The sequence below is a fragment of the Notolabrus celidotus genome, chromosome 12 (assembly GCF_009762535.1).
Source record: "Notolabrus celidotus isolate fNotCel1 chromosome 12, fNotCel1.pri, whole genome shotgun sequence".
In the NCBI taxonomy this organism is placed as follows: Eukaryota; Metazoa; Chordata; class Actinopteri; order Labriformes; family Labridae; genus Notolabrus; species Notolabrus celidotus.
The window spans coordinates 9,309,309-9,334,764 of record NC_048283.1 but is presented as its reverse complement, the minus strand read 5'-3'; the positions used below and the strand labels follow the sequence as shown (position 1 = coordinate 9,334,764).

Genomic DNA, 25,456 nt, shown 5'->3' with positions numbered 1-25,456 from the left:
TATTAAAAACCCAGCTTCTAGGAGTGTGGCACCATAACCTTGCCTTCTAATATAAATTTCCACACTGTAGTTTCCTGCCTTGAAAGAACTGCAAACAGTGCGGAGAACAAAATGAGGTCATGAATTCTGAGGCAGAGAAATATAGAACATTGCGTTTTTTTAAATCTACATATGCAGTCAAGTTTCTGTATTCCTTACAAGATTTGTGACACCCTGTTCAAAAATAGAAATGGGAATGTAGAAATGTGTTGTTGGCACTGAACTGTGACAAAAGCTTTCTTCTGAAACGAGGCCATGAGATTAACTTTAAAATCTGATTGAATCTCATCTAAAGGGTCAGCTGTCTACATTGTACGGATGGGCATAGCAATACTGTAGGATCGATACTTTGACTAAGTACTCATTTGGCATTGAGTAATTAAAAAAAATATTGATACCAAAAGGGGAACTTTTCCAAAGGCCTGTTGTGCAGAGACAGCTGTTTTCGTGCTTGCCCGTATCATGTGACTGTGGAGACCAATCACACTCAAGAAACAATTGCTCAATGGCACCTGTTGCACACGCACACACACATCACAGCTATCGGTATTGATACCAGTAAAACTACATCAAAAACTACTGGTATCATATCAAATTTTAAAAAACGTGGTATCGCCCATCCCTATCACATTGTATTTGCAAACTGACTACAATGTCCTCTGTGTAAGCATGAAACAATTTTCTTCCTCAAGCTGCATGTGTGCAGTTTTGTCAAGGAGAAAACGACAAAATTGAAGTCTGAGGGCTCAATTTGTTTTCAAATATTCCAAACTGAAATTTGAAACACCAGTTGGGCAGCATAACATATTTTTGCGGTTTCAACCAAGTTTCATCTTCCAGTCTTAAAATTTGAAGCCAATGCTGAAGTGTTAACTCAAGTTTATCGAGCGTCCACTTGAGGCTGGCTGCAGAAGTACCGGAAATCACAAACACACCAATTCAAAAAAACTGATCTTCACAGCTAAAATAAACATGTCTACAGCCTGGTACAAAAAACATATTTTGTCTGTATAGTTCATTTCTCTATCAGCATACACTGTACAGGGGGTGAATTTTTGAAGATATTAAGGTTGAGTTTTGCCCTATGACTGACTAGATTGACAGGTGGGAATCCTATAACTGTTAGCGAAGAGGCTGAGGGCCTCCCTCAACTCCATGTCTTTACTTCATACTAGATTGACCGAAGTTAGGTTGAATCAACATTTCCAATATGTCAACCACCGAAAATAGGCCTCAAAACTCTGCTTCAGAAACAGATGGGTGATGTCACAGATACTACGTCCATCTATTATACAGTTGATGATTTCAACTGTAGACTGTTCTAACAGCAGTCTAAAGCTTATCCCTGTACACTTTTTAAAAATCAACAATTGTAAAATATTTACACTGTAAACACATAACAGGAAAGTTCAAATCCAAAAAATATCACATCCGTTATGACAGACATTCACTTTGGATTCAACAATTTCACATTTTTTTAATAAATACTCCGGAAAAAATGTGGCTGTTAAATAATATCTTAAAAAAGTAAACACAGACTTCTAAATATATATACAGAGTGTTCTTCAAATGTACATACAAACTTTCCCTCCATATTTGCAAATTCTTCAAGTTTGGATCAGTAAATAAAAACACATTTCAAGTGACATTAATCGTATTTTGCAATGAAATGTGATTAAAGGTGTTGACGCGATTTTTTGATATGCAGATAATCCATTAGTATGTTGAAACATTTTTCTCTCGTCATCAAACCAACTGTAAGTGCTTGCATCATCTTCCTCCTTTTCTGTAAGAAAAGATACTGCAATAAATATATTCAGATGTATCCTCATTTGAGGACTCGGATGGAAAAACATGTATAGGGTCTCTCAAATTTGAAGGAATAGAGTTATTCATTAATTTTTAACCCCCAACCTCCCAGAAGAATTTCCCTGGAACTGTCCTCTTGTCCTTGCTCATCCTCCTCCTCATCTTCCTCCTCTGTTTTGGATCTAGTCCATGTGCACTGATTGTTCGTCCTTAAGTATCCGCAACTGTCTTTGGATGTAATTTCATGAAGGACTGCAGGCATCCAGCTTTGTTTGTAACCTGTTTCAAACATTGCATCACTAGATGGTGTGCTCTGACATCCCTGTTGCAAATAAGGAACAACTGGCTGAGATGGGGAGAAATTGGTGTTGCAGTACGGACGGGTTGGTGTGTTTACACTGCTGTCATCACACCCCGAGTCTGACCACTCTGAGCTGTCAAAGCTGTGCAGAGACGCTAACGATGGCCCTTCTTTGCTGGAGTCTATGATGTCAGATAAAAGGGGTTTTCTTTCCCTGTCACCTGTGTTGCTCTGTAACTGAAGTGTGAGTGAAGGCAACATGAGTTGTCCATTGGAATCCCGAACTGTGTGCAACTGCAGTGGCATGCCAGCTTTGCTCTCGTAAGGGTCGAGAACAGGTAATGGTGGTACTCCGTGTGTGGTCAGATTTGGACTTGTTCCACCTTTACCCCAGCTTTCTTCACTGGAAGACAACAGGAAGTTTCTGTTTTCGGTGGTATCCGGCTGACTATCGGTACTTTCTTCGGCAGGGACGTGGACAGCCACAACACTGTAGATTTCTGAGGACTGGTTGCTTGTGTCCCTTGGATTTGAAGTTAGACTCTGTGTACCCGTGCTGATTGAAGACTCATCACTGTCTTGCCAGGCTGGACAGGGAATGTCTTGGGGAGAATATCCTCCTGTCCCAGTTGATTGCTGATTTGGCTTTGATTGTATGGTTGTGTAAACGGTTTGTTCACCTTGTGAAGTGTTGAATTCTGGTTTAGAAATGATAATATTCTTATCTGGAAACTCCAACACTCTGGGCGGGGAATTGAAAGGGGTCACCTGTTTTGAAGATAAGAAAGACAAACCATTAGGGCCAAATAAACGTGTGATATTTTAAACAAACAAACAGCTTTTCATTAAGGGGATAATTCCCACAAATAAACAAGAAATGAAAATGTTGGAACTGTATCTCAGGATATGTATCAAAAAAGTAATTATGCTGGAATATAATGATATTTATATTTTAGCATGTGTTGAATACCCAACTGTAAGAGACATCTGACCAAAGATAGCTTATCTCAATCAGAGATGGGCACAAGTCACTTTTTGTAGGTCTCAAGTCTGTTGACACAAGTCTTTGAGAGTATAAATTAATTTTTTAATGATGTTTGATATTATTTTTTGTTTAGTTTATACATGAATTCCACTATGTTCTTATGTTATACATCCACTCCTGTGAACTGCAGATCCAGGCTTTCTAGAATGGGGATGCCGAACTGGGGCTCCAAATTTTGCAGCACAGTCATGAAGTACGTGAGCACACACTTGCACACACAAATAAACAGTGTTTATGTATACTTTCTGCCTCTACCAATCATTTTTAGTTTAACTTCTAACATTAAAGTATCATCCAGATGTTATATTTGTGAGTGGCAACATATGGGCTGAACGTTTTAACTTAAATCTTTATGGACTCAAAAAGATTTTTGTTACAATTAAAAGTTAACAGCAAACAGAACATGTGTGACTAGCAGCTTGAATAATATAATTCCCACCTATGAAAAGGCAAATAGCCAATAATAGTTTAGGATTTTTTGCCAGGAGGCACCTTTTGCTATCCCCTAAATCTGCCCCCGACACATTCATCTCTACACCTCTTCTCTTTCACTACACACAGCAGTGGCGTGTCCTGCCCCACTTCCTACAGTTTCTTTATGCCTGTCTGTGTCTGATCTTTTGAAAATACTCATCAGCAAAACATGACACTTACACAACTCGCATTTTGCAAAACAGGCGTGTGTGGACGAGGCATGTTAATGACAATGCAAAACTGTGGGTGAAGTAATCAGCTGCACAACACTGTTATTACAGCTGTATGAGAATGTTTATTCAACATGAGACATTGACCTTGCTCACTGGATTGAAAGGAGGGACGTATTGAAAGGCGTGTCTCTCTGTTTGTTTCTCTCAAATCACCTTCAGCATGCCAGACACTATTCGCAACATACATGAATAGCGCCAGAGCAAGGAGAGATTGTTAATTTATTGATCTTCCACGGATAAAAAATGTGTGAAAATGTTAATCAAATATTGCCTACCTAGACAGCCTGCCTAGTTATGGTGTAACTTTGGGAAACACTGTACTGCAGCAGCTGCAGGTGATGTACCCGCCTTGGTGTCACATGCGTAGTGTGTCTACTCTCACACTAGATACTGAGGGTTATGCATCATGGAAGTGAATGACATTCAGCTTGCAACATTAATGGGCCAAAAATGTAAAGATTGTGCACAAGTCCCAAAGATCTAGTCAGAGTCCAGTCTCAAGTCACGTTAGTGTGCAACAAAGTCTTAAACTCACGTCATCATCTCTGATCTAAGTTCTGCCAATTTGTTCTGACTTGGTCCAAACATATTTGAGTTGGACAGACAAGTCTTGACAAGGTGAGTATAAATTGGGAAAATTGAGAGAAGTCAACTTCATTCAGAGGATCTCTGTGCCTTCCTTTTACCTGTGGACATTCAACTGTTGTATTATATAAAAGTAAGGCTCATCCTTAAAAAGATCCAACATCTATACAGCAGCTGTGGGAAAAAAAACCCAAAAGCTGCACACCACAATGATACAAAAAGCCCAGCCTTTAAAAATACATGACTACTGTTGGCCTAACCACCATACCAACCATAACAATCATCATCACTGGAATGAACATGAGTCACCCAAACATTTTATGATTTTAATTACTTCCAAGTTGCTGTCACACTGGCACCTTGGATGTCTCAATATGCCTGAAGGGCTTTTACTTCCTGTAAGGCAGCATTTCCTTGTTCCCAAGAAATACCAAAGAACATGAGAGAAACTATAGTCTTACCAACAGCTGTGGCGTCTTCTTTATCTTTCCCCCCCTCGCATAGCAGCACATTAACACAATGGAAATTATGATGACGGCCACGAGAAGAGCAGCACCCATCAGCAGCCATGGCAAAATCTTCAAAGGATCATCTGAGGCAGAAAACAGTTGATGTCATACACATATCTAATAAAAAAAACAACAACACATTCTTACAGTCAGATACCCTTGAGGGCTTCAAAACTGCATGTCAGAGAAATCCCCAGTGTGACACACAAGACTAGACATGTTCTCAGGGAGGTGAACTCAATGAACAGAGGAATATAAGACATTCCTGGATGCATCATTACATAATTAAATAGGTGCTTCTTGGAAGTTTATACATGTTGCTAAGCAGGAATTGAACTGAAGGGAACAGAAACTTCCACAGGGATTCCCCTTTCCAAGAATAGAAAAGCTGCGGCTTTGAGTAACTTGTCAAATTGGAAACACATGTGCATGTAAGTAATCAAGAGTAAAAAGTTGACTTTAGGTGAAGGAGAGGGATTGCAGTGATTGGATGCTAGTTTTATGGTTAGACTGGAGCTGCTTTGATACTACTTGGTACTAGATAATTGAGGTCAACACATTCTCAAATTGGGTTGGGTTGTTTTTTATAGCAGAGACATACTTGTTGTTAATTAGGCAGACAAATGATGGCTGCCTCGCAACCTCAGCGTTGGTTTGGTGCTTCGGCTGTGCATGTTCCCAATAAATAAGGTAACATGGGCGCGGACTTAGCCTAATGGTTAAGTTGGGCGCCCATGTAGCGGGTGGTCCCGGTTCGAATCCAGCCTGCGGCCTCCTTCCCTCATGTCATTCCCCGGCTCTCTCTCAGTTTCCTACACTATCCACTGTCCTCACCTCTATAAAATAAAAGGTGTAAAAAGCCCCAAAATATAACTTAAAAAATAAGAAGAAGAAAAGAAAAAATGAGAGAAAAAAAAAAGGTAACAGATGCAAGTTGCAATATGTAATTGAACAGCAGGGGTAGTGTAGAGCTGAAGGGGCAGAGTAAACAGCAGCAGTGACTAAAAATGGTGAAAAGCTTTATAGACAAGCTAACACATACTCCCCATCGTGTCATTGGCTTGATTTAATGTTCTTATATACCTAAGTTGTTGCTACCACTGTCATCTTTTCTGTCTTGATCTCTTCATTAACGTACAAGTAACCTCCTCCAGTGTCGCTATGTCTGTTCACGTCCCACACCATTTAGGAGTTGTATACAACCTGAACGTCATGACGTACCCTCTGGGGGCATCCTCCAGTAACACGTGTAGTGCAGTGAAGGAAATATTTACAACAGTGTTGTGCAAGTTCACACAAAAAAGGAACTTCTTCAAAGTTCAGTTCATACAGTTTAAAATTAACTAGTTCATGTTCACAGTTCTGTTTTTTTTTTTTTTACTAAGTTCATGGTCCAAATAATGAACTTTTTCACGTTGATTTTTTTTTTTTTAGCTCTCCAGCCCTTAATCACTGATATTTACTAAACAACACAAATTACTGTACTCTACTATAGAAATATAGACATTAAGTGTAATAGAAAATCTGCAGCTATGAAAACTTAGAAACTCACATCAAACTCTACAACCCGCCAGCTGAATGTTTGGCTAAAGGATCCGACTTTAACGCCCCAATACACAGGGAAAATCCCCTAAGAAAGAAGAGCTGAGGGTAAATAAACACAGAACACTAAAGTGAACTATTCCTCAATCTCAAAAAGCTACACCTCTCTAAAACCATACCAGCCCGTTGGAGTCTGGTCTACGCAGGTACCGCCAAGTACATCTGGATTACTAGAAGCATAAGCCGGGTAGAATGCCTGTCAGGTGCCGTAAACCTGACTTCGGCTACAGTAAAAACAGCACTCAGTAACTGTTGGTAACTCTCGATGCCTCTCGGCTCCTCCCAGAAAGTGAGTGATCATTCTCTGCCTCCAGAGTGAACGATGCTCACGTTCCTGTTCATGAGCTGCAAACTCAGCGGTTTAGTTCACCGTTCACCAAAAATATGAACACGTTCATTTTTGCGCGTTCACACACAACACTGATTTACAATTTTGCTCATGACACAGCTTGACGTGTATGCAAGGCTACACAGCAGGTATATCTCTTGCCTTATATGCTGTCTCAATTTGGTATTGAACCCTACAAATTTTGATCGTTTTCCCTAAGTGGCTGCAGGACACTTAAAAGGTTAAAAAATAAGATGTCTTGAGATCTGATGTCACACTGTTGCCTGAAGCAAAATTAGCTTTTGTAAATGAAATGACAACAGCTTTCATTCACGTTATCTATTTAAAAAGGAACACGTTCTAATAATCTCAGAATCTCTCATAATTATCAATTCTTATGTAAGATTGGACATATTAAATTTGCTGATCAGTATATTGTACAATGACAATATGAGAGGAAAGGTTCTAGTTTTTGTCCTCACCTTGCAGTTTGGTACAGAAGTGGGCCTTCTCACTCTCATTTCGACCCCATTCACATGAAGGCTTGTAGACCACATAGCCGCAGTACTCTGTTCGGTTATTCTTCAAGTTGATGATGAAGCTTCCATTAATGGATATGTTAACCTGGAGACATAGTGGGTCAAATGAACTACTGGTCATTTTTAGGTCTTTACAGGTTGGACAAATCAGGTCAGATAAACAAGAAAACTCAGTACTAGGTCACTGAACAAGAACCAATACATCGCTATTTCATTGATAACTTAATTGCATGTGTAATGAATGTTTTTACAGTATATTCTGCTGTGAATATGTAGACTCACTCTTGCTGCCCACTTTGGATGAGTGATGTTTAAGACATAAACAATAACAGTCTTGTCAGGTCCTTTCTTGCTTCTGGTGATGATGTCTGCAACGGAGACTCCTTTGGGTCCCAAGGGCAGGGTGACGTTAACGTGCAAAGATGTCACTGTTGTATAATTTGATAGGCTTGGTGGACCAAAAGTAGCTAAAGGGAGAAAAGAAGGCCTAATTAAAGAAAATTTGCAATACAACAGGGGTAGAGAAAGTATCAACAAGCAAAGAAAAGCACCAATTATTGAGCATTGAGATTCTTACTGTCTGCTAGAGGTTTAAAGCTGATGGTGTGGCCATGCTTGCGACCATTTGCAAACACCTGAGCCTTGTATTGAACATCGTAAAGTGATGGAGTTTCATTAGTCAGGTCACAGGACAGAGCAGTTATGTTCTGGCACTCCTTTTTTCTCTGATAAGTCACCCCCTCAACATCACTGTAAAAAAAAAACACAGGTACATTGTGAGTAAGTTGTAACACTGGAACCACCTGGACATGGCAGTGTAGCACTAAACGTACGTAGGTTCACTGGTGCCATAAGAGAATCAAAATACGCTGTCTGGAGTTAAACTAAGAAACGACCTCCAATGTAATATTCTGACTACACCAGATCACTCTTTTTTTGCACATTTTTACATACAACTTTTTTTAGTTTTTCAGTAAGATGGATGATAAACTGTTTCATCAAGGTCCTGCATAGAAGTGTCCATAGTTTAACCAGTCACACTATACTTATGGTTTGATGCTTGAAATCATTCAAGCAATTCCAGGTAAAATTGGTTAGGAGTCAATGAGGACAGTTATTTTAATGAAAGACCTCATCACAACAACTCATTTTTAGAGGCCATCTTTAGAGACAAAGGCCCTTCCTCAAACTGGTCCTTCCCTGCTTCCACCTTGATACAGTGTGCACTTGGTTTGAAGTCATCACACCCACAAGTAGGCTCTTTCTTGAACTACAATAATAATAGTGATGTGTCTTTTTACTGATCTAGATCATTCAGCTCAGCTCAGCTCAGCTCAGCAACAAGACCCGGCTCTTTTGGCTCCCACGCAGTTCTTGATATTACCATTTTGGCTTTTGTTAAATCCAACATTTGTAGCATTGTTTTAACCTACGTCTGATATGTGTACATGTATTTTATTTTCATTAGTAACTGTAATTATTTACACTGTTTTACATGGTGTTTGGTATAAAACCATTATTACTATGTGAGTAAACATGAGTCCTCAGAACACTGTTAACTCTCTGCCCCTGCATCTTTCGGTCGCACAGGACACACTTTGACACAGCCTTCAATCAGTGCGTGTGCTTGTGACCGAGCGGTGTGGGGAGAAGATCTTCCCTTTTATTCTTTCGTGTACTAAACAACAACAAAAAGGGGGAACCAGATCTCAAGCTGGAGCCAGCTCACATCATTCAAGACCACCAGATCACCATCAATAATACCCTATGTCATCAGAAGATACCACTAAAATGACAAAAACTCAAGATAAAAAACATAACTTGATGTAGTAGTTTAGATCCAACCGTCCAATTACAAGGTGCTTACCTTTATTACCTCTAATTTACAATGTGTTTAACCACTTTTCCTGCAGTAGCCAACTCAAGAAAAGGCGCAAGTATAATCACTAAACCCGTGTCCTGGGTCTTACCTTGTGTACATGACGCTATAAAGGACCTTTTGCCCAGGAAGGGCTCGCTCAACAGGTCTCCAGTGGAGGACGTTGAAGAAGTTCCTGGAGACAAACTCAACTTTCCGACTCTCTGTTGACAGACAAGCTGTTGGGGAAAGACAAAAGAGCAAAGTCCATGTGAATCATTTTATGGTGGGCAGTAAGACTAAGAACTTGTTCTTGTTTCTTAACAAAGTACAGCACACAAACTTCCTTTTTGCATTTGGTAGCTTTTTGCAAATTGCAGGTTGGTTAAGAAAGTATTTTAAGAGTAAAAAGGAGTCTACATCTAACTTTAATCCAGTTTGCTAACCAAGTTTTCAATCACAGCACCTTTTTGTCACAGCTCCATATATTAGGTGCTGAGAGAGGGAAAGTCAATGCTTTCACTGTATAGCTGCTAAATCCTGAACAATAAGCACATGCACTGAATCCAGGACCGCAGGGAAACTATTTAAGATGGCCTTTATGTCACTCAAATCTTCTTAGTTTCTTAACTTTGCTTGTTATGTCATTCATATCAGGAAATACTACCGGACTCTTGGGTTGGCAAATCAAAAAGTAGGAGAGGCCGAAGGCAGATTAAGCAACTCATACAAAGAGCAATTTACACTACAGCTAGTGAAATACCATACAGCTTTTTAATGTTAAATATTATGGTCTATGTGGTTCAATGGAGCTGTGAAAGACACAAGGCTGAATTTACACACAAAGCAGCCCATTCAGAATTAGCATTTCAATAAGCAATACAGGGATTTCATGAATATTACATTAGCCAAGCTCTAAAGTGAAATAGAAATGTCCACTGATCAGTATCATGAACAATGAGCCTTCATGGGTTCTCCACTTCATTCTCAAACGAGAGAAAATCACTCTCAATTAAATGTTTTTGTATTTTTAATTCATCCTGTTTGGACTGCTTTATCTGAAATAAACAACATTTTAAATGCACAACTGTTTATATCTAACATGTCTAAACCAAAGTAGACATCAATGTGTGCTCCTCTGTACTCACCATAGCAGAAGAGGAGGAGGATAATGATCTTCACGGACCACATCCTCATCAGATATGTTGCTCACGAAAAATATAAAAATCCTATGTTGCCACTGCAGCTGTGATTTGAGTCCGAGATGAGTAATGAGTTGCGCACCCAAGAACAACACAAAAAACCAAACAAGTTAACTCCCAAGTCTCCAGAATCCTTCCAAACAAAGTTAAACTCAAAGAGGATGGTGCCTTAAAATATTAAAGTTGAGCTTTGATTGTAGTCTCATGCCTCCCTCGACCGTCTCTGATGACTATCACTCAGGTGTGCAGGTGTACTTTGGCATGTGTTATCATATTGTTCCTGTTTTTTCAGTTTACTGTGTGTTCCGCCCACTTGCATTCTCTGTCCATGCTCTTTACTTCCCTTTTCCTCCTCCTCCTCCTCCCTTTTACACCTTGAGTCAAGTTCTCTCTCCCTCTGTCTCTTGAAACCTGTCTTTCAGGTTGGTTTCAACAGTTTGCTGGAAATGATCCATATTCTCGAAAGCACAAGAGCAAAAGTGAAAGAACATCATCAGATACAGACATTATGCCTAATGTGTGTAATACTGGTTTACAGGACATATATTTGAGACTGAAGCACCTTAGCTCAAGAGAAAACAGTTCAATGAGTTTAATTTTGTATGTTAAGTATTCTCCCATTGCAGTATATTCAGTGTAACACACATACACATCTAAAGGCCTGCCTCATCTTGTATGAATCATATAGGATCTCATGGGTTATGCTAGTACTTGCCTTAAGTACATGGATGATTTTTTTTTTCTGTTTTAATAATTAAATTGTTCTTTGGAATTTACAAGCACATGTCAACTCAGAAGGCAGTTTACTTAGAGCCATAAATAAAATTATAACAAGATAAGCCTTTATTGATGCCCAGAGGGTGTTTCAGTTGTTTCAGCAGTAAAGCAATAAAATAATAACAGATCAAAGGGAGAAAGTACAAAATGAATGTAGAGAATAAATTGAAAATACTCAAAAAATAGGAAATTATTTAAAATTAAATTCAGAATTTTGATCTAAACAATAACAATAACAATAATAATAATAATAATAATAATAAACATTTTCTTGATCCAACTCACATCAGTAGAGTGAATAAGCCATGTAGAAGTAAACACTCTGAACAGCAGAAAGTAAATACATTGTGTTACTTTAGACATGTTACTATTTTTTAAGGCTGATTTATACTTCTGCGTCTCCCCTACGCAGCAGGGGCTTACTTGTGCGTCGGTGTGTCCGTGTCGGGCAGCAATTCTCCGCCGAAACGCTTGAGGGCAGTGCGGTCTCTCTGATAGCCGGCTGCCTGCTTCCGGTCCCGTTACGATCTCTGTTTACTTTTCCACAGCGATTCAGAGCATGTTATGTTAATCTACAGCTGATACATGTTGCTGTTCATCATACAGACATGATTACATGAAGAATAGAGAGGAGGAGATGAAATACACGGCCGATGTGCGGCCGATGTCCGGGGTCCCGGAAGTGCTGTAAATGCGGGAAAGACAAAGCCGCCGAGCGGACCAATCACAGGGCTTGCGGTCCGCGCCGGCTCTACGTGGAGTTACATTTTGGAGGAGGTGCACGTCAGCTACGTGCGTAGGCCTCGGCGTAGGTATGGGAGCTACGCAGACCCCCGGCGTAGGGTACGCCGTTGATTCAACGCAGAAGTATAAATCAGCCTTTAGGGATACACAATATTGGACATTTACCAATTTTCAATATACTGATATATTTGAAACTTATTTTGGTTGATACTGATACTTCTTCTGCAGTAGAATTCACCAGTTACTCTTACTGCGACCGTCTATTTGTTGTAGAAACAGATATAAAACAAGACAACATTTGAATCTACTGTACAGAGGAGCTTCTCTATCTGACTGAAGAAGAAGCTTTGCTGGTCAGGTTACACTAGAGAAGTAATGATGGCGAGGCATAGCGTAGTAAGGCTCCAATTACATCACAGCAACCTGCATCCTCCGCGTTTTACTGAACGGCTGTTTTTTGTTATGCTCCTTTACCCTGGTGGTTGTTGCTTTTCCCTCACTTTGCTGAATGACTTGAATGTAGGCTGCTGACTGATTTTTCCTGGCACCTACACTTTTTTTGTTTTTACTTTTTAGGAACTCTTCTTGAGCTGCATAATCAAACTGTTAGTGTTCAAGGACTGTTTTCTGCTGCTCCTCACATCATCTGGGCTTCACAGGCATCGCAAATGGCTTTTTGCTATCTGTTCTTGACACTTCCAACGATCCCCATGAAGCAGATATGTTGCAGCATGTTGTTGGTGCGCATAAGTTGTCATCCAGTGCCAACGTCACCTTAAAGGTCATACATATTGGCAGAAGTGTTCCTATCTGCAGATACTGATATTATGCAGATGATGTTGTGCATTTTATTCCTATTTCTACTTTCTTACTGTAACACCAATAGACTGTATGGATGCAGAAAGTGTTCAATGACTGTGACACATGGTTTCTGTTACCATATAATGCTGATTTATGTCCAGGTGTTCATTTTCTGAGAAGCTGACTATAGATTTTAAAAATATGATTGATTGACTGCTCTGTTGGAAAATGCGGGCACCTGCAGCGTTCCGTCCTGGATTAGCAGCGTGGAGTTGGAAAGGAGAGGGAAAACATAACAAACACTAACACAACAGTTTTTAACGTTCCATAGCCAAACATGTCTGCCTCAGATCAACACAATATTCTGTTCTGCTGTGGACTGTACCCACCTGAGGGATCACTGAATTTTTATCAGAAGATTAATGCATGTTTTGGTTAACAGAAAGAATGTGATGTCAGTCCTCCAGCTCTACCAGATAGGCCGCTTCTGCACATGCCTTGGCTGCAACAGCAATATGTTAGCAGTTCTGGAAGCGATCTTTTGGAATCATATCTCACAATGGAGCAGAAATGAAGGCGTGTCAAGTTGCCTTTCCTAAACTGGTTCATTGCTGTTAAAAAACAATTGATGTAATAACACCTTGGAATTTGAACCTGAATGTTTTATGATCAGATCGGATCAGTATGTGCCTCCAACTAAGTATGACCACTAAGCCTCTGAGGAATGCCTAAGGGATGTTTCTCATGGTTTGCCTTTCAATGTGACCTAGCAGGACATTCATAGGTTGTAGCTTTGTATTAATTTATACACAGGCCAGCATACAAAGCAGATCTTTGCACAACTACACTTAATGTAGACAGAATATATCTATGATTACTGTCAGGTACATTAAAGGAACAGCCATCCCATTCTAAGACTGCATATACACAATTAATATTGGTGCAACTCTCAGCTGGGTGAATTTGTTCACTCTTTTGCTTGAAATGGTTTAGATAAATCTTGCAAAATACAACTCTATAGTTCTCCAAAACGCTAAAAAAATTAAAGCTGGTCAGTGATTTTGTCCCTCTATAGGCTTGGAGTCAAGTGGTTTCACCACTGTTGCTTTCATGTGGAGCGAAAAACCAGCACCAGTTTGGCCTAGTGGTAGAGTTGCATTCTTATGACCTCTTGTAGCATTCCAATGTCCTTCTCATCGAAGCAGTTCTTCATCTCCTGTGGCAGGGTCTCGTACACTTCAACGGGATCAAGTCCTCCAGGTCCAATGCGCTTTTGTCGCTCCTCTTCCTCATATTCCTTCATGGCCTTCTCTATGCGTATCTTTGCTCTGCCCTGAACCCGTGTCTTAAATGACTCCAGCTCATCATTGAAAGCATCCTGATACTGCTGATCTGCTGTCTTAATCTTGGAAAAAAATTGACGGAAGCATCCTCGTGGCTTCACCACTGTTGCTTTCAAGTGTAGCAAAAAAACAGCACCAGTTTGGCCTAGTGGTAGAGTTGCTTGCCCCATGCACGGAGGCTATAGTTGATACAGCCCCTTTCTTGCATGTCACTCCCCACTCTCTCTCCTAGTTTCCTGCTCTATGCACTTTTCTATCTTCTCTAATAAAAGCATAAAAGCCCATAAAAGTATTAATTTTTTTTTAAAAGTGTGGCGTAGATGAAAAAAACAAAACAAATGTGAAGGGAACAGATGTAATTTGGAACAAAGGAGACTCTGGGGGTGTTAATTATTCTTGTTAGCACTTAGATAATCTGAAACTTTTTTAATTGTCTCTGAAAAGTAAATTTAATCACTTTACTCTGGCTGTAACCCAACCGTTCCCCTGCTGTAAAACCATTACGTAGATACACTTTGTTCCATGCATGTCCTCTTACTGCACAAGAACTGCAAAATCTACAAATGCTTATTTTCTATCATAAACTTTGCCTGGTGTACAAATGAAGAATTTGTTGGCCTAGAATTTATCCATCAAAAGTCGCCCTGTGAAATAACACATAACATTTCAAGCCTTGAAAGTGTCCTACAGGTTACATCACATTTGAAATATTGATGTCTTTATTGCTGATTCTAAATTCTAAATGGTCTCCTGTAAGGATTGCCTCATTATATCCTTAACCACTAGTTCCCAATCCAATCATGTCCTCCAAAAAGAAAATAGCTCTCTGTGCTACTCCCCAGCATTACTTAGACAGTGAACTGTAAGGGCTTTAACCGACAAATTTTTTCATCTCTTCATGCAGAAATGATATGCTACGTGTTTTTCAGTGATGAACAAATTTGATTTAGCTGAATTTTACTTCAGTGTACAAACTTAATCTGAAAAGAAAACAAACTATGTTTGCTTTTGGTTGTAATAACAGTCCCGTTTTTCCAGTTCCAATGAAACACACTGTGGCCATAACTTCCCTTTTAAAGTGAGATCATATTAGACACCAGATTCAGCTTTAAACTTAAGAAGACAAAAGAAGTGATCAATCACACTTCTACCACACTAACAGATATAAAAGCTTAAATATGTCTCACTAAGGAAGCATTGCCCAATGCAAGAATTACCAAAAGAACCAAAGCAGAGACACTACTGTACTTAAATTCATAATTCTGTGTATCCTTCATGATTTCAGACTTCTTTTCAATATCACTTCTATTGATCACTGTCTGCTTCTTATGGTCAGTGGCACTTTGTTTTCAGACGACATGCTGGCAGTGATTGGTTTGATAGCAGATTTAATCAGGCTGTTGTTTGACTACTCTCTTGTTACCAGGGTCGTTACATTATGCCACCTGGCTGCAAGATAATAAAAATCTGTATCTCATTTATAAACCTGAAAGACCACACCGCCTTCAAATGGAGCTTGCTGAATTTTGTTTGACACGGGAAGTTTGGAGTGTGATGAGCTTCCCCTTGAAGTGGTTCAACAGCTGCTAGACAACCTCCTAGATACGTTGTTGTTGATGAAATTGAAATGGCACCAACACTTACTTCTTAGATATATTTTCTCAGAATTATACAATTACATTACTGCATGGTTTTACAGTTCCCAGTATAGCACATTGTTTACTTAAGTGTTGCCCTACTTTTCCCCTTGTTACTTTCTTCTACCGGTGTCCCAGTGGAGAACATGCTCTGCAGTTTTGTGAAACATACTGAGGAGATGGGATGTTCTTCTGTAGACTTTTGCAATGCAAGAGCATCATTAATGAATCATCCTTGTCACCGTCACAGCAAATAAGATGTTGTCTTGCATCTTTCAACTTGATGCAAGCCTGCTGTGAGTCACAGATACAGAGCAAAACCTTTGATTATTCTGAGGACACAGGTTGGATGGGGTAGATTCTGGTTCTGGAAAATATCTAATGGTGAGACAAATCCAACTTTGATATTAAAAATCTGATGCATTGAAAACATTCACCAGAATCCCCCCAAAAACTCTCTTTTCATATTGTGACGGCCATAGGCCTTGGTCCGTGTGTTTTCCTGCCTCTGCTTTCCCCTTCCAGGTCATTCCCCTAACTCTGCCTCTCACGTGAAAATGTGATTGCTGGCGCGCTTTCTAGGGCACCATGTTGATGGCGCAAAGACCCTGTTGGTGGGGGTCTGTGTTTTATGGGGGGGGTGTGACGGCCATAGGCCTTGGTCCGTGTGTTTTCCTGCCTCTGCTTTCCCCTTCCAGGTCCTCCTGGAGTGTCTGCCCCTCCCATCTCGTTTAGGGATTGGCTACACCTGCTGGGAGCCTTTAAAACCTGGAGGAATCCAAGATGGCTCTCTCTCTCTCCCTCCTGAAGGCTGGTGCCTGCCAGGCACCCTCTTTTGTTTTCCTTTTGTGATTATGTTGAGTTTAGCTTTTGGTTACCTTTCACACATAGCGTTAGTTAGCACACATAGTCTCACAGCACCCAACACCCTCACCACACTACTGATAGCTGACTTCACCTTTAGTTTTCCGTTGTTAATTACTATTAATAAAATGATTTACTAATTTAAAAGCTGTCGCTGTGGGGACCTCCCTTCCTTGGTGAGCTCTTAAACGAGCTGGGCGTAACAATATACATAGATCATGTTTAACAGAGCTGTTTGATTTTGTTCATGATTTTAATCCATAGTACCCATCTGAAAATAACTGTTATTGTTTGAAAACAAGAGTACAAAGGGCAGATTGCAGCAGATGGAATATAACATAAAGATGCATTGAGCTTCAGCTGCAGCCTTTGTCAATCAGTGGTCTTTTTTCTTCCCCTGGAGTGCTGTCCTTACTTGTGCGGACAAGATATTACCTTGTGCGGACAAGATATTGCCTTGTGCGGACAAGATATTACCTTGTGTGGACAAGATAACAAGAGAACAATGTAATCATCTTGTGTGCATAAGTTATCATGCTTTTTTTTTGTTGTGGGAACATATTAACGTCTGCATACTGAAGACTTAATGGGTTTATACTTTACACATTGTTTTGTGGAACTATTTCACATATTATATTATATATTGTAGGATATTTCAAACCAGGGACCGTCCAACTTAGTGTAATTGAGCTCATGTGTTAATGCTTATTGAAGTCCATTGTCTCTCTTAATACAAAGAAATAGTGATCTTCAAAGAGTAGTGAGTACATTTACTGTGTGACATTTTTTGACATTTGTTTCTCTGTTACAAGTTGAAGCTGCAATGAACTCATTATATTCACCTGTTGGTACAAAATCGAAAATATCAGCTCAAAGAAAACAGCTTTGTACCTTTAAGATTGCTATGTTACAAAACTAAAGCTATGGCATTCAATCAAATAATAAATCGGTTTGTATTTGTATAGCAACAAATTATAACCAAAGGTATTTCAAGACACTTCATTGTACTGTACTACAGAGACCTAACGTTAACCCATCACAAGAAAGCTTCTTCTAATTTTTTGAAACAGTTGCACATGCCCCCCTTTACCTGTCTCCTCACACTTCAGAAAGCAATGCTCCTGTCTTTCTCTCTTTCTCTATTTATCTAAAGGCTGGCACACATTACAGGATTCTTCAAACCTTCACACATTGAGACCACACACTTGGCTGCTGAAGAATCGGTAAGTGTTTGGTGTGCACTACGGAGCACACCAAACACTTACCGATTCTTCAGCAGAGTATCAGGTTCTTCATGCTCAATATTCCAAATCTCGCGTGGTAAAACGTGACGTCAGTGTAAACAAACATGGCAGACCAACAGGAAGAGGCAATGATGATTGTTTTCGGCCTCTTACTTTCCGAAAACACACAAAAAAGAAAAACGATTATGGAAAAAGTTGTGGAGACGGCGGGAATGTGGGCTGTATGCATTACAGTGTGAGTTGTATTCATTACAGCGGTGAGTTTTCGCCAGTGCCACATTTTTGTTTGTCTTTACTTCCTCTTACGTCAGTCATCTGAGTCAGCTTGCGTCTTGATTGGCTTTTGCTCCGGTACATGTGGCATTACACACTGCGTGCTCGCCCAGTGCAAGACAGCACACGCACCTGGCAGAGTAATTGCAAATCATACCATGGTTTTATTTACTTTGAGAAAAGACAAAAGGGCGAGACTGATATAGCAATCTGACAGCATGACAGAGTGGTTGATAAAATTTAAACTGCACCTTTTAGCTAAAAGATGGACATGCTATTTATAATGTTATGGTGGTAAATAACACAGAAAGTGGTTTGATGCATGAAGATGAGCTGGAAGATGCTTTTTTTATTTGCACAATTTAAATGACCAAAAAAGAGGTGTAATAAATGTTCATGAGTGTGTTGGTATTTTAATAAGATGCACGTGGCCCATGTTTCATCATTTTGTTCATATAGCTGTAGAGTAAGACAGCCTGGTTCAAAACTCTGCTGAGTCCAACTCTTTCCCTTGTGTGATTCTGAAAGTGGGACCCAAAGATGTGCTCATCAAAAGAATTGATTGGAGGGGATTATAGTGATCACTAGCTTTTACTTCCTGCCACAAGTTCATTTTTTCTCATCCACACACTTCGCTGCTCCATCCATCGCAGCTATCCACCGGGTGACATTCATAAAAGTTCAAGATAACCTGACAGATGAATGTTCTTTGGAGCGTCAAAGGAAAGCTGTGTTTCATGCTGTTGTAGGGAAAGTCATGTGCTGAGAGGCTGTTAGTTCACAAACAGACAAGTAGACGAACAGAGAGACAAGCCATCAGATGAGCTGAGTACAGAAAGGCAGAATGAGAGCGAGATAAAAATACAGTTCTAAAGATAGGCAAGGAACCAGACTAGCTGTCCTACACAGACAGGTAAACAGATCACTCCATTAAAGACAAACCAGGATGTTAAAATTAAGGTGACAATAGCTGGATATTTATATGCACAAAATTGAAGCAAACAGAAAGGAATTGAATGCCGTTTGAGTACATGCAGCCTCTAATGCATGTGTGGCTCATAGGAGTCATATGATACATGCATCTTAACGATTTAATCAACCGCAACGGAGAGCACAGTGAGTATCTCTAACAAGGCAAGAATGTATGATCAAGTTGTGCTCAAAATAGATGGATTGTCCTAAACAACATGCTCTCTAATGGCAGCATAATGGCGCTGGGAGAAGTGCCCTTTTCATAAATTAATGAGGAATGACTTTTTCATGTAAAACTCATCTACTATGTGTCTCCAGGCCAACACCCGTGGTCTTGATCAGTGATGTGATTTGCACTGTGCATGCCTGGCCTGATGCCATGGCATTATCCGAACCCATCAATTAACACCAGATCATTACAATTGTAGCTGGGGGCTGGAGGTGTTTGTGTGGGCAGGCAGTCAAAAGAGGAAACTGACTGATGGAGCAGCTTGAATACCGCAATGAGGAAGGAATGCATCGATGAAAAAGAGAAATTGACTTCTGTACATTGCATGCAGACCAAAACATTCTGCATTTTATAGTTCCTTGTTCTGGTAAGATACTCGATGTTCCTGATATGAATTATGACATCTGTTGTACAATGAATCAGGGCAGCACACATGTAAGTAGTCACAATAAGAGGGATATCACAGCTGAGCACAAACACAAGATGATAATAGTATAATATAGCTACAGGACATACTTGCTTATGACTGAGTCGTGTAAAAACTGACTGCTTATATAAATCTTATTTACTTTGAAACGCCAGAGGCAAACTAATCAGGCATTAAATCAATCCGAGAGTTCCAGCATATTTTGCTTCTGGTTGTTGACACCATAGACCGTAAGGTGAGGTCAGGTGTGACATTTGCTGTGTTTATTTTTAAAGGTGTGTCAACCGCAGAACTCAGAGAAGAAGAAGAAGAGCTGAATGTGGACAGTTTCATGTTAAATGGGACGCAACAGGGAGATGAGAAACCATCGCCATGGAACAATAACTGCAGCGGAATCACTGAGACTATTTGTTTTAAACTGTATACATAAGTCATTTAAAAGAATAAAATCATCTTTAACCCTCCTGTTATGTTGCGGGTCAAATTGACCCTTTTTAAAGTCTATTTCAGGTAATATATGCCTTCCAAACCAACTAAATGCAGCATAAAAATCTGGGCAGCATGTGACAGAAGAGGTGTCGTGTTAATTTATCAATATCACTTCGTAAAAAATAATTAAAACGTAAAATAAAAAAACTAAAATCTGTCATGTAAAAATATTGTATGTATATTTAGGGCTTTCCAATGTACATTTTAAAAAGTTTTGATATTAATTTAAACGAAAAACAAGTGAGTTATCATCATTGAACAATGATCTGTGAGAATTAAAGAACACCAATGGACTAAATCTTGATTTTAAGGGTTAGTAATGGAGTTAAAAATTAGATGTGTATTGGGATTTTTTGGGATTCTGACACTCTTGGACAATTGAATATGCCCCCGGGTCAAATTGACCCAGGAATATTATTGCTGTTCTAGAGAAAGGAACATAACAGGAGGGTTAAGTAAGGTTTTTGCCAACATGTTTGTATTTTCAGCAAGTAGCCAGGTAAAAAGGGGAATTATGTATAATTAGCTTAGCATTGGGGGTCATGTCTCACCCTGTCGGGATTCTACACTGAAAATAACTTTTACAATAAAAGTACGATTTACTTTAAAAATCCTCGTAAAAAATTGCACTCATCATTTCTAAGTAAATCTTACTCCTGCAAGTAAAACCTACTTCCCATTATCAAGTAAAATGTACTTAATACTTAATGTAACATTTGTGAAGATATTGAGTAAGTGTTAATTATACAATTATATATTTCTCTAGCATTTTGATGCTCTACTTTTATGTCAGTCATGGCAACAACTTGCAGGTTGATCCGGCCACAACTTGTGACTGGTTTGTACTCAGCTGGTTTAAGACTTGGTTGTTTTTCTTTCAGTGGTGAGCTGTCTGTAACAGAAGCAACCCTGGCACTACATTACAGCATAACATACATCTTGAGGTTTTGCTTTTCAGGTTCAGGATCAACTAAAACAACAACAACAGGCTAAATGGAACATCTTGATAAAGATCAATGTTTCTGCTTCACTCCATCCAAATGTTGATTAACTTGTCCCACAGGTAGTGCACTGAGGTCAAAACGCAGACGTACTGGTTGAGTATAGTCACTAAAAAACGTACCACTGCCACAATTAAACAATGACAGAACCCTGACTGCCTTTGCTTGAGTTGCCAAGCGGCTTCATTTTCGCTGTAATAAAAATACAGAGATAAAAAGGGCAGCTCACAAAAATTGGACAAGTGCTCTGCCCTGTGGCGTGACTATCAGCAGTGCAGGATGTGTATACACTCACAGGAACTGGGCCTCCAGAGGACCAACAAATCTCTCCTGTCCATTCAATCACACGATGGCATCATTGCATCAGTGCCAGAATTCTCAGAGCAGTCCTGTGTGTGATTTCTTGGCAATGCAGCAATCTTTCCAACTTCAATCAAACTTCAAAGTGAGGAGTAAGACCTGTGTAACACTGGATCAGACTTGAATTTAAATGATTCCAGAAGGCTAAGAATGGCAAGACGTAGTTTCCTTTGAATGATCGTTTCAAAGATTGGATGAGTAAGGGTGTAACAGTACACTCAGCTCTTGAGAAAACACATTAGTTTTGCAATTTAAGTAATCCATTAAATAGTTATGATTAGTTTTCTTTTGTCAGCACAAAAAAAAATAATCCTGACAGCTTCTGCACTGTTTCCGTTTTTCCTCTCACGTCATGGCAGGTAACTGCGTACCAGCGGATGGTAAACCAACAGTTGTGTCAGTGCGCATGTGTAGCTAGCTGGTTAAACTAGAGCTCGAGTGAGATGACAGAGCAGATGGTATTTACTTTTTGGAGATATATTCCCATCAGTGTATGTTTTGGGTTGAAGGGACAAGAACAACATCACAGTGAAATGTAAGCTGTGTCTTGAGGACAAGAGCTTGTCAAGAGCTAAGGACTCTATTTCAAATTTGAAGAGGCATGTGCGACCTACACGTAGCTCTACAATGCTGGGGGCAAGCCTCTCAAGGAGTGTCTTGTTGGTCACTCTGTCGCAATTTCCCTCACTCCCCACTCCACCGCCATTCTTGTTCACAGCCTCGTCACCTCCCGTTTGGACTATTGCAACTCCCTTCTGTTTGGTCTCCCACACAAAACCCTCCATAAACTTCAACTGGTTCAAAATTCAACCGCCCGTATCATCACACGCACCGCCTCCATCCACCACATCACACCCATCCTGCAACAGCTCCACTGGCTCCCCATCACAGACCGGATCAACTACAAAATACTTCTCCTCACCTTCAAATCCATACACAACCTCGCCCCTCCATATCTCTCTGACCTCCTCCATACTGCCACAACCGTCCGCACCCTCAGGTCCTCCTCCTCCATCCACCTCACTGTCCCCCCTGCTCGCCTTGTTACCATGGGGAGCAGAGCGGCTGAAGGCTCTGCTCTCTCCCACCTGACCTCCGTAATACTGACTCACTCCCGCATTTTAAATCCAAACTCAAAACCCATCTGTTTAAATTGGCTTATTCCATCTGACCACAACTCCTCTGTCCACTCACTTTAAACTTTTTAAATTGTGTTTTATTTACTGTTTGCTACTTAAACTCTGTTTGTTTTTAATGTTGTAAGGTGACCTTGCGTGCCAAGAAAGGCGCCTATAAATAAAATGCATTATTATTATTATTATTTACTGTTGCTTCAAAAACAAATAAAAAGTGGGCTTTTCTGTGCTATTGTCGAGTTTAACATCAGAATTCAAGATTAGCACTTGAAAAATTGCGTCACTTTCTGATATCATGAGACAGGTTATCACAATGACAGTAATTGTCATCACATTGCGCAGAGGAGCATTGTGGAAACTGTATTTTATTCATCAGGCCTTATTTAAGGTTATTTTTCCTTGATTCAGTGGAAAAATGACGCTGGGAAAAGAGAGAGGGGGATGCATGCAGTAAAGAGCCTCCAACTCAAAACCAGCCAAAATGTGGCTCAGATGCAATCTTCATCTCAAGTTGGCTTCTGCACTCTAAATGTATAATTTGGACTGAATTTTGACTTCCCAAGAAAGAGCTAGAAGAATGAACGAGACATGATGCAAGAAATGTTAAAGAGGAAATCATGTTTTTTTATGATGGAGTTAATATCTGATGAGACGCAGTTGGGTGAACAGGTGATCGGGAGAAAAACTCACCAGTGATGTCTGGTGGACAAGTTGGGAATAGCAGTTATCAGACAAGTTGAGAGGATTATAAAAATGGAGGAGGACAAAAAAATGACCTCCCCGTCTACCAGGAGGTCTCAATTTGTGTCTACATTACCGGGCTAGAAGCCTGAAATTAGATTATACAAGATTTCACAGGACCCACAGGCCACATTTTCTCCTGAGATGTCCCTCCAACTGACATGGCCAGTGCTACACAAATGTAATTACCCCTCAGACACACACTGGTCGAAACTTATCTCAGTGACACCACCGACTTTAGCTCCATAGATTATTCTCTACATGTTGGATTATTCCATCTGTGTCCAGAGCTATGTCTCTTGTTGCACTGAGAGCAGACATGTTTGTCATTGTGAAATGCTCCAGCTCAGCTAAATGTAAATGTATTGTAAATGAATGCCTGGGTCCATGTTAGAGGCAGCCTTAATGTGTGAAGGCCGTGAATAAATCATTGATTAATACAGAGCCCAGACAGCCAATATCCAGCAAACTTAGCAGTGAGGGCTTTAATGCCAGCCATGTCATTTTTAACTCAACATTAGTGAGTGATGTGGCTCTGCAGCAGCCACCTTGGAGAGCTAAGGATGATACAGGCTCATGACAGAGTTTACCTCGGGCCCCATGCCTCATCCTGATTTGACAACCTCCATCCATCATTTTTTTTTTCCCAGGGAGACAGGCATATTGGACATTTCATGCGTGGATATAAAAGACAAACTACATCACAACAGAATAATGCATAAATGAATGTACGTCCCCTGTGGGCTTCTCTGAGGAGTCACAAATCAAAACGTGTCAATTTAAAGATTTTAACCAGCCTTCAGCTTTTAGTGTGGCCCGTGTACTACGTTACTGATCTGCGCTTCACCGTGAGGAGTGAATTACAAAAGGTGTCATAAATGTGTCCTCCAAAAGGAATAAGGTGTCCTCAAAGCCAGAGGTCCATTTGTCCATGGTATTGAATTTTCAAGAGGAGCCTGGATTCACATGGTTGGCTTTTTCTCTTTTTCTCAAGGCATTGCTTTTTAAATAATCTGGATTTTTCTCTGGGGTTGGAGTTTTTAGGACTTTGAATATTTCTTAAAACATCTTTCAAGGCTATAAATTATGATATAACCCCCCGCTTATGCACCCTTACTCTAGAGAGCATCTTTGATGGCCACAATCCTTCTTTAAACCACCAACTAAGTCTATTTAAGTTCAATTTAATATTTGCATTACATTGCACATTAATGAAAGAATCCACAGTTATAGTATTTTGATTGTCCACATCTTAAAGTAGAAAAAATGATCTGTTCAGCTAAAATCAACGGAGCACTCTTTCCCCTTTTCCTTAGAGCAGGGGTGTCAAACATGCGGCCCGTGGGCCAAAACCGGCTCGCCAGAGGTTCCAATCCGGCCCGCAGAAAGAGTTTGCAAAGTGAAAAAATTACAGAGAAGACATTAACTGCAATTTTTCCATAAAATTAACTACTAATACAAATTTGTCCTCTGGGGGTCGCATACAATCATAGTGCTGAAGAAGCGCACCTGAATGCCACTTTTTTCTGGGACTTTTTCTCTCTAAGTGAGAAAATAGATTACTTGCTGTTTGCATAATCCGGTTGAGATTCATAAAGACTTTTTAGAGCACTATAAGATGATCCACTAACTACTAACACTAGCACTACACCCCTGCATACAACACTGTCTATTAAGCAAACTGTTCATGCTGGAGCTGAGGGGTCCAGAATAGTAAACTTTACCTTGTTCATAATTATAATCTATCTGTTCTTTTGCAGGAAACATTTCACTCTATGTCAGGTGAATGGGTAACCTGTGTGTTTGGTGTGTTAGCAGCAGGTTTCAGGGCTTAAACAGTGAAATGAGACTATTGGACTCATCATGGCAAAAAATACAACAGCTGTTTTTGTAG

The 25,456-nt window shown here is 40.0% G+C and overlaps 2 protein-coding genes across 2 annotated transcripts in view; both read right to left on the bottom strand.

Annotated features, from left to right (window-relative positions):
- Positions 1–25,456, bottom strand: part of myom3 (myomesin 3) — a 175,584-nt gene that overhangs the window by 94,001 nt on the left and 56,127 nt on the right. The gene's annotated exons all lie outside the window — the stretch shown is intronic.
- ifnlr1 (interferon lambda receptor 1) lies at positions 1,024–10,908 on the bottom strand. Its single transcript, XM_034698702.1, has 7 exons — positions 10,471–10,908; positions 9,435–9,561; positions 8,042–8,214; positions 7,747–7,931; positions 7,408–7,549; positions 4,948–5,078; positions 1,024–2,917 (listed from the first exon to the last, which is right to left on the bottom strand). Exons 1-7 carry the CDS (start codon positions 10,517–10,519, stop codon positions 1,928–1,930), a joined length of 1,797 nt encoding a protein of 598 aa, XP_034554593.1. The 5' UTR covers positions 10,520–10,908; the 3' UTR covers positions 1,024–1,927.

Excerpts from the sequence above, each read along its gene's own strand:
- ifnlr1 (XM_034698702.1), bottom strand. The coding sequence starts at position 10,519 with ATGAGGATGTGGTCCGTGAAGATCATTATCCTCCTCCTCTTCTGCTAT. Across the intron at positions 5,079-7,407 it reads CTTCTGTACCAAACTGCAAG|ATGATCCTTTGAAGATTTTG; the intron begins GTGAGGACAAAA and ends TTTCTGCCTCAG. Across the intron at positions 2,918-4,947 it reads AGAAGACGCCACAGCTGTTG|GTGACCCCTTTCAATTCCCC; the intron begins GTAAGACTATAG and ends TCTTCAAAACAG.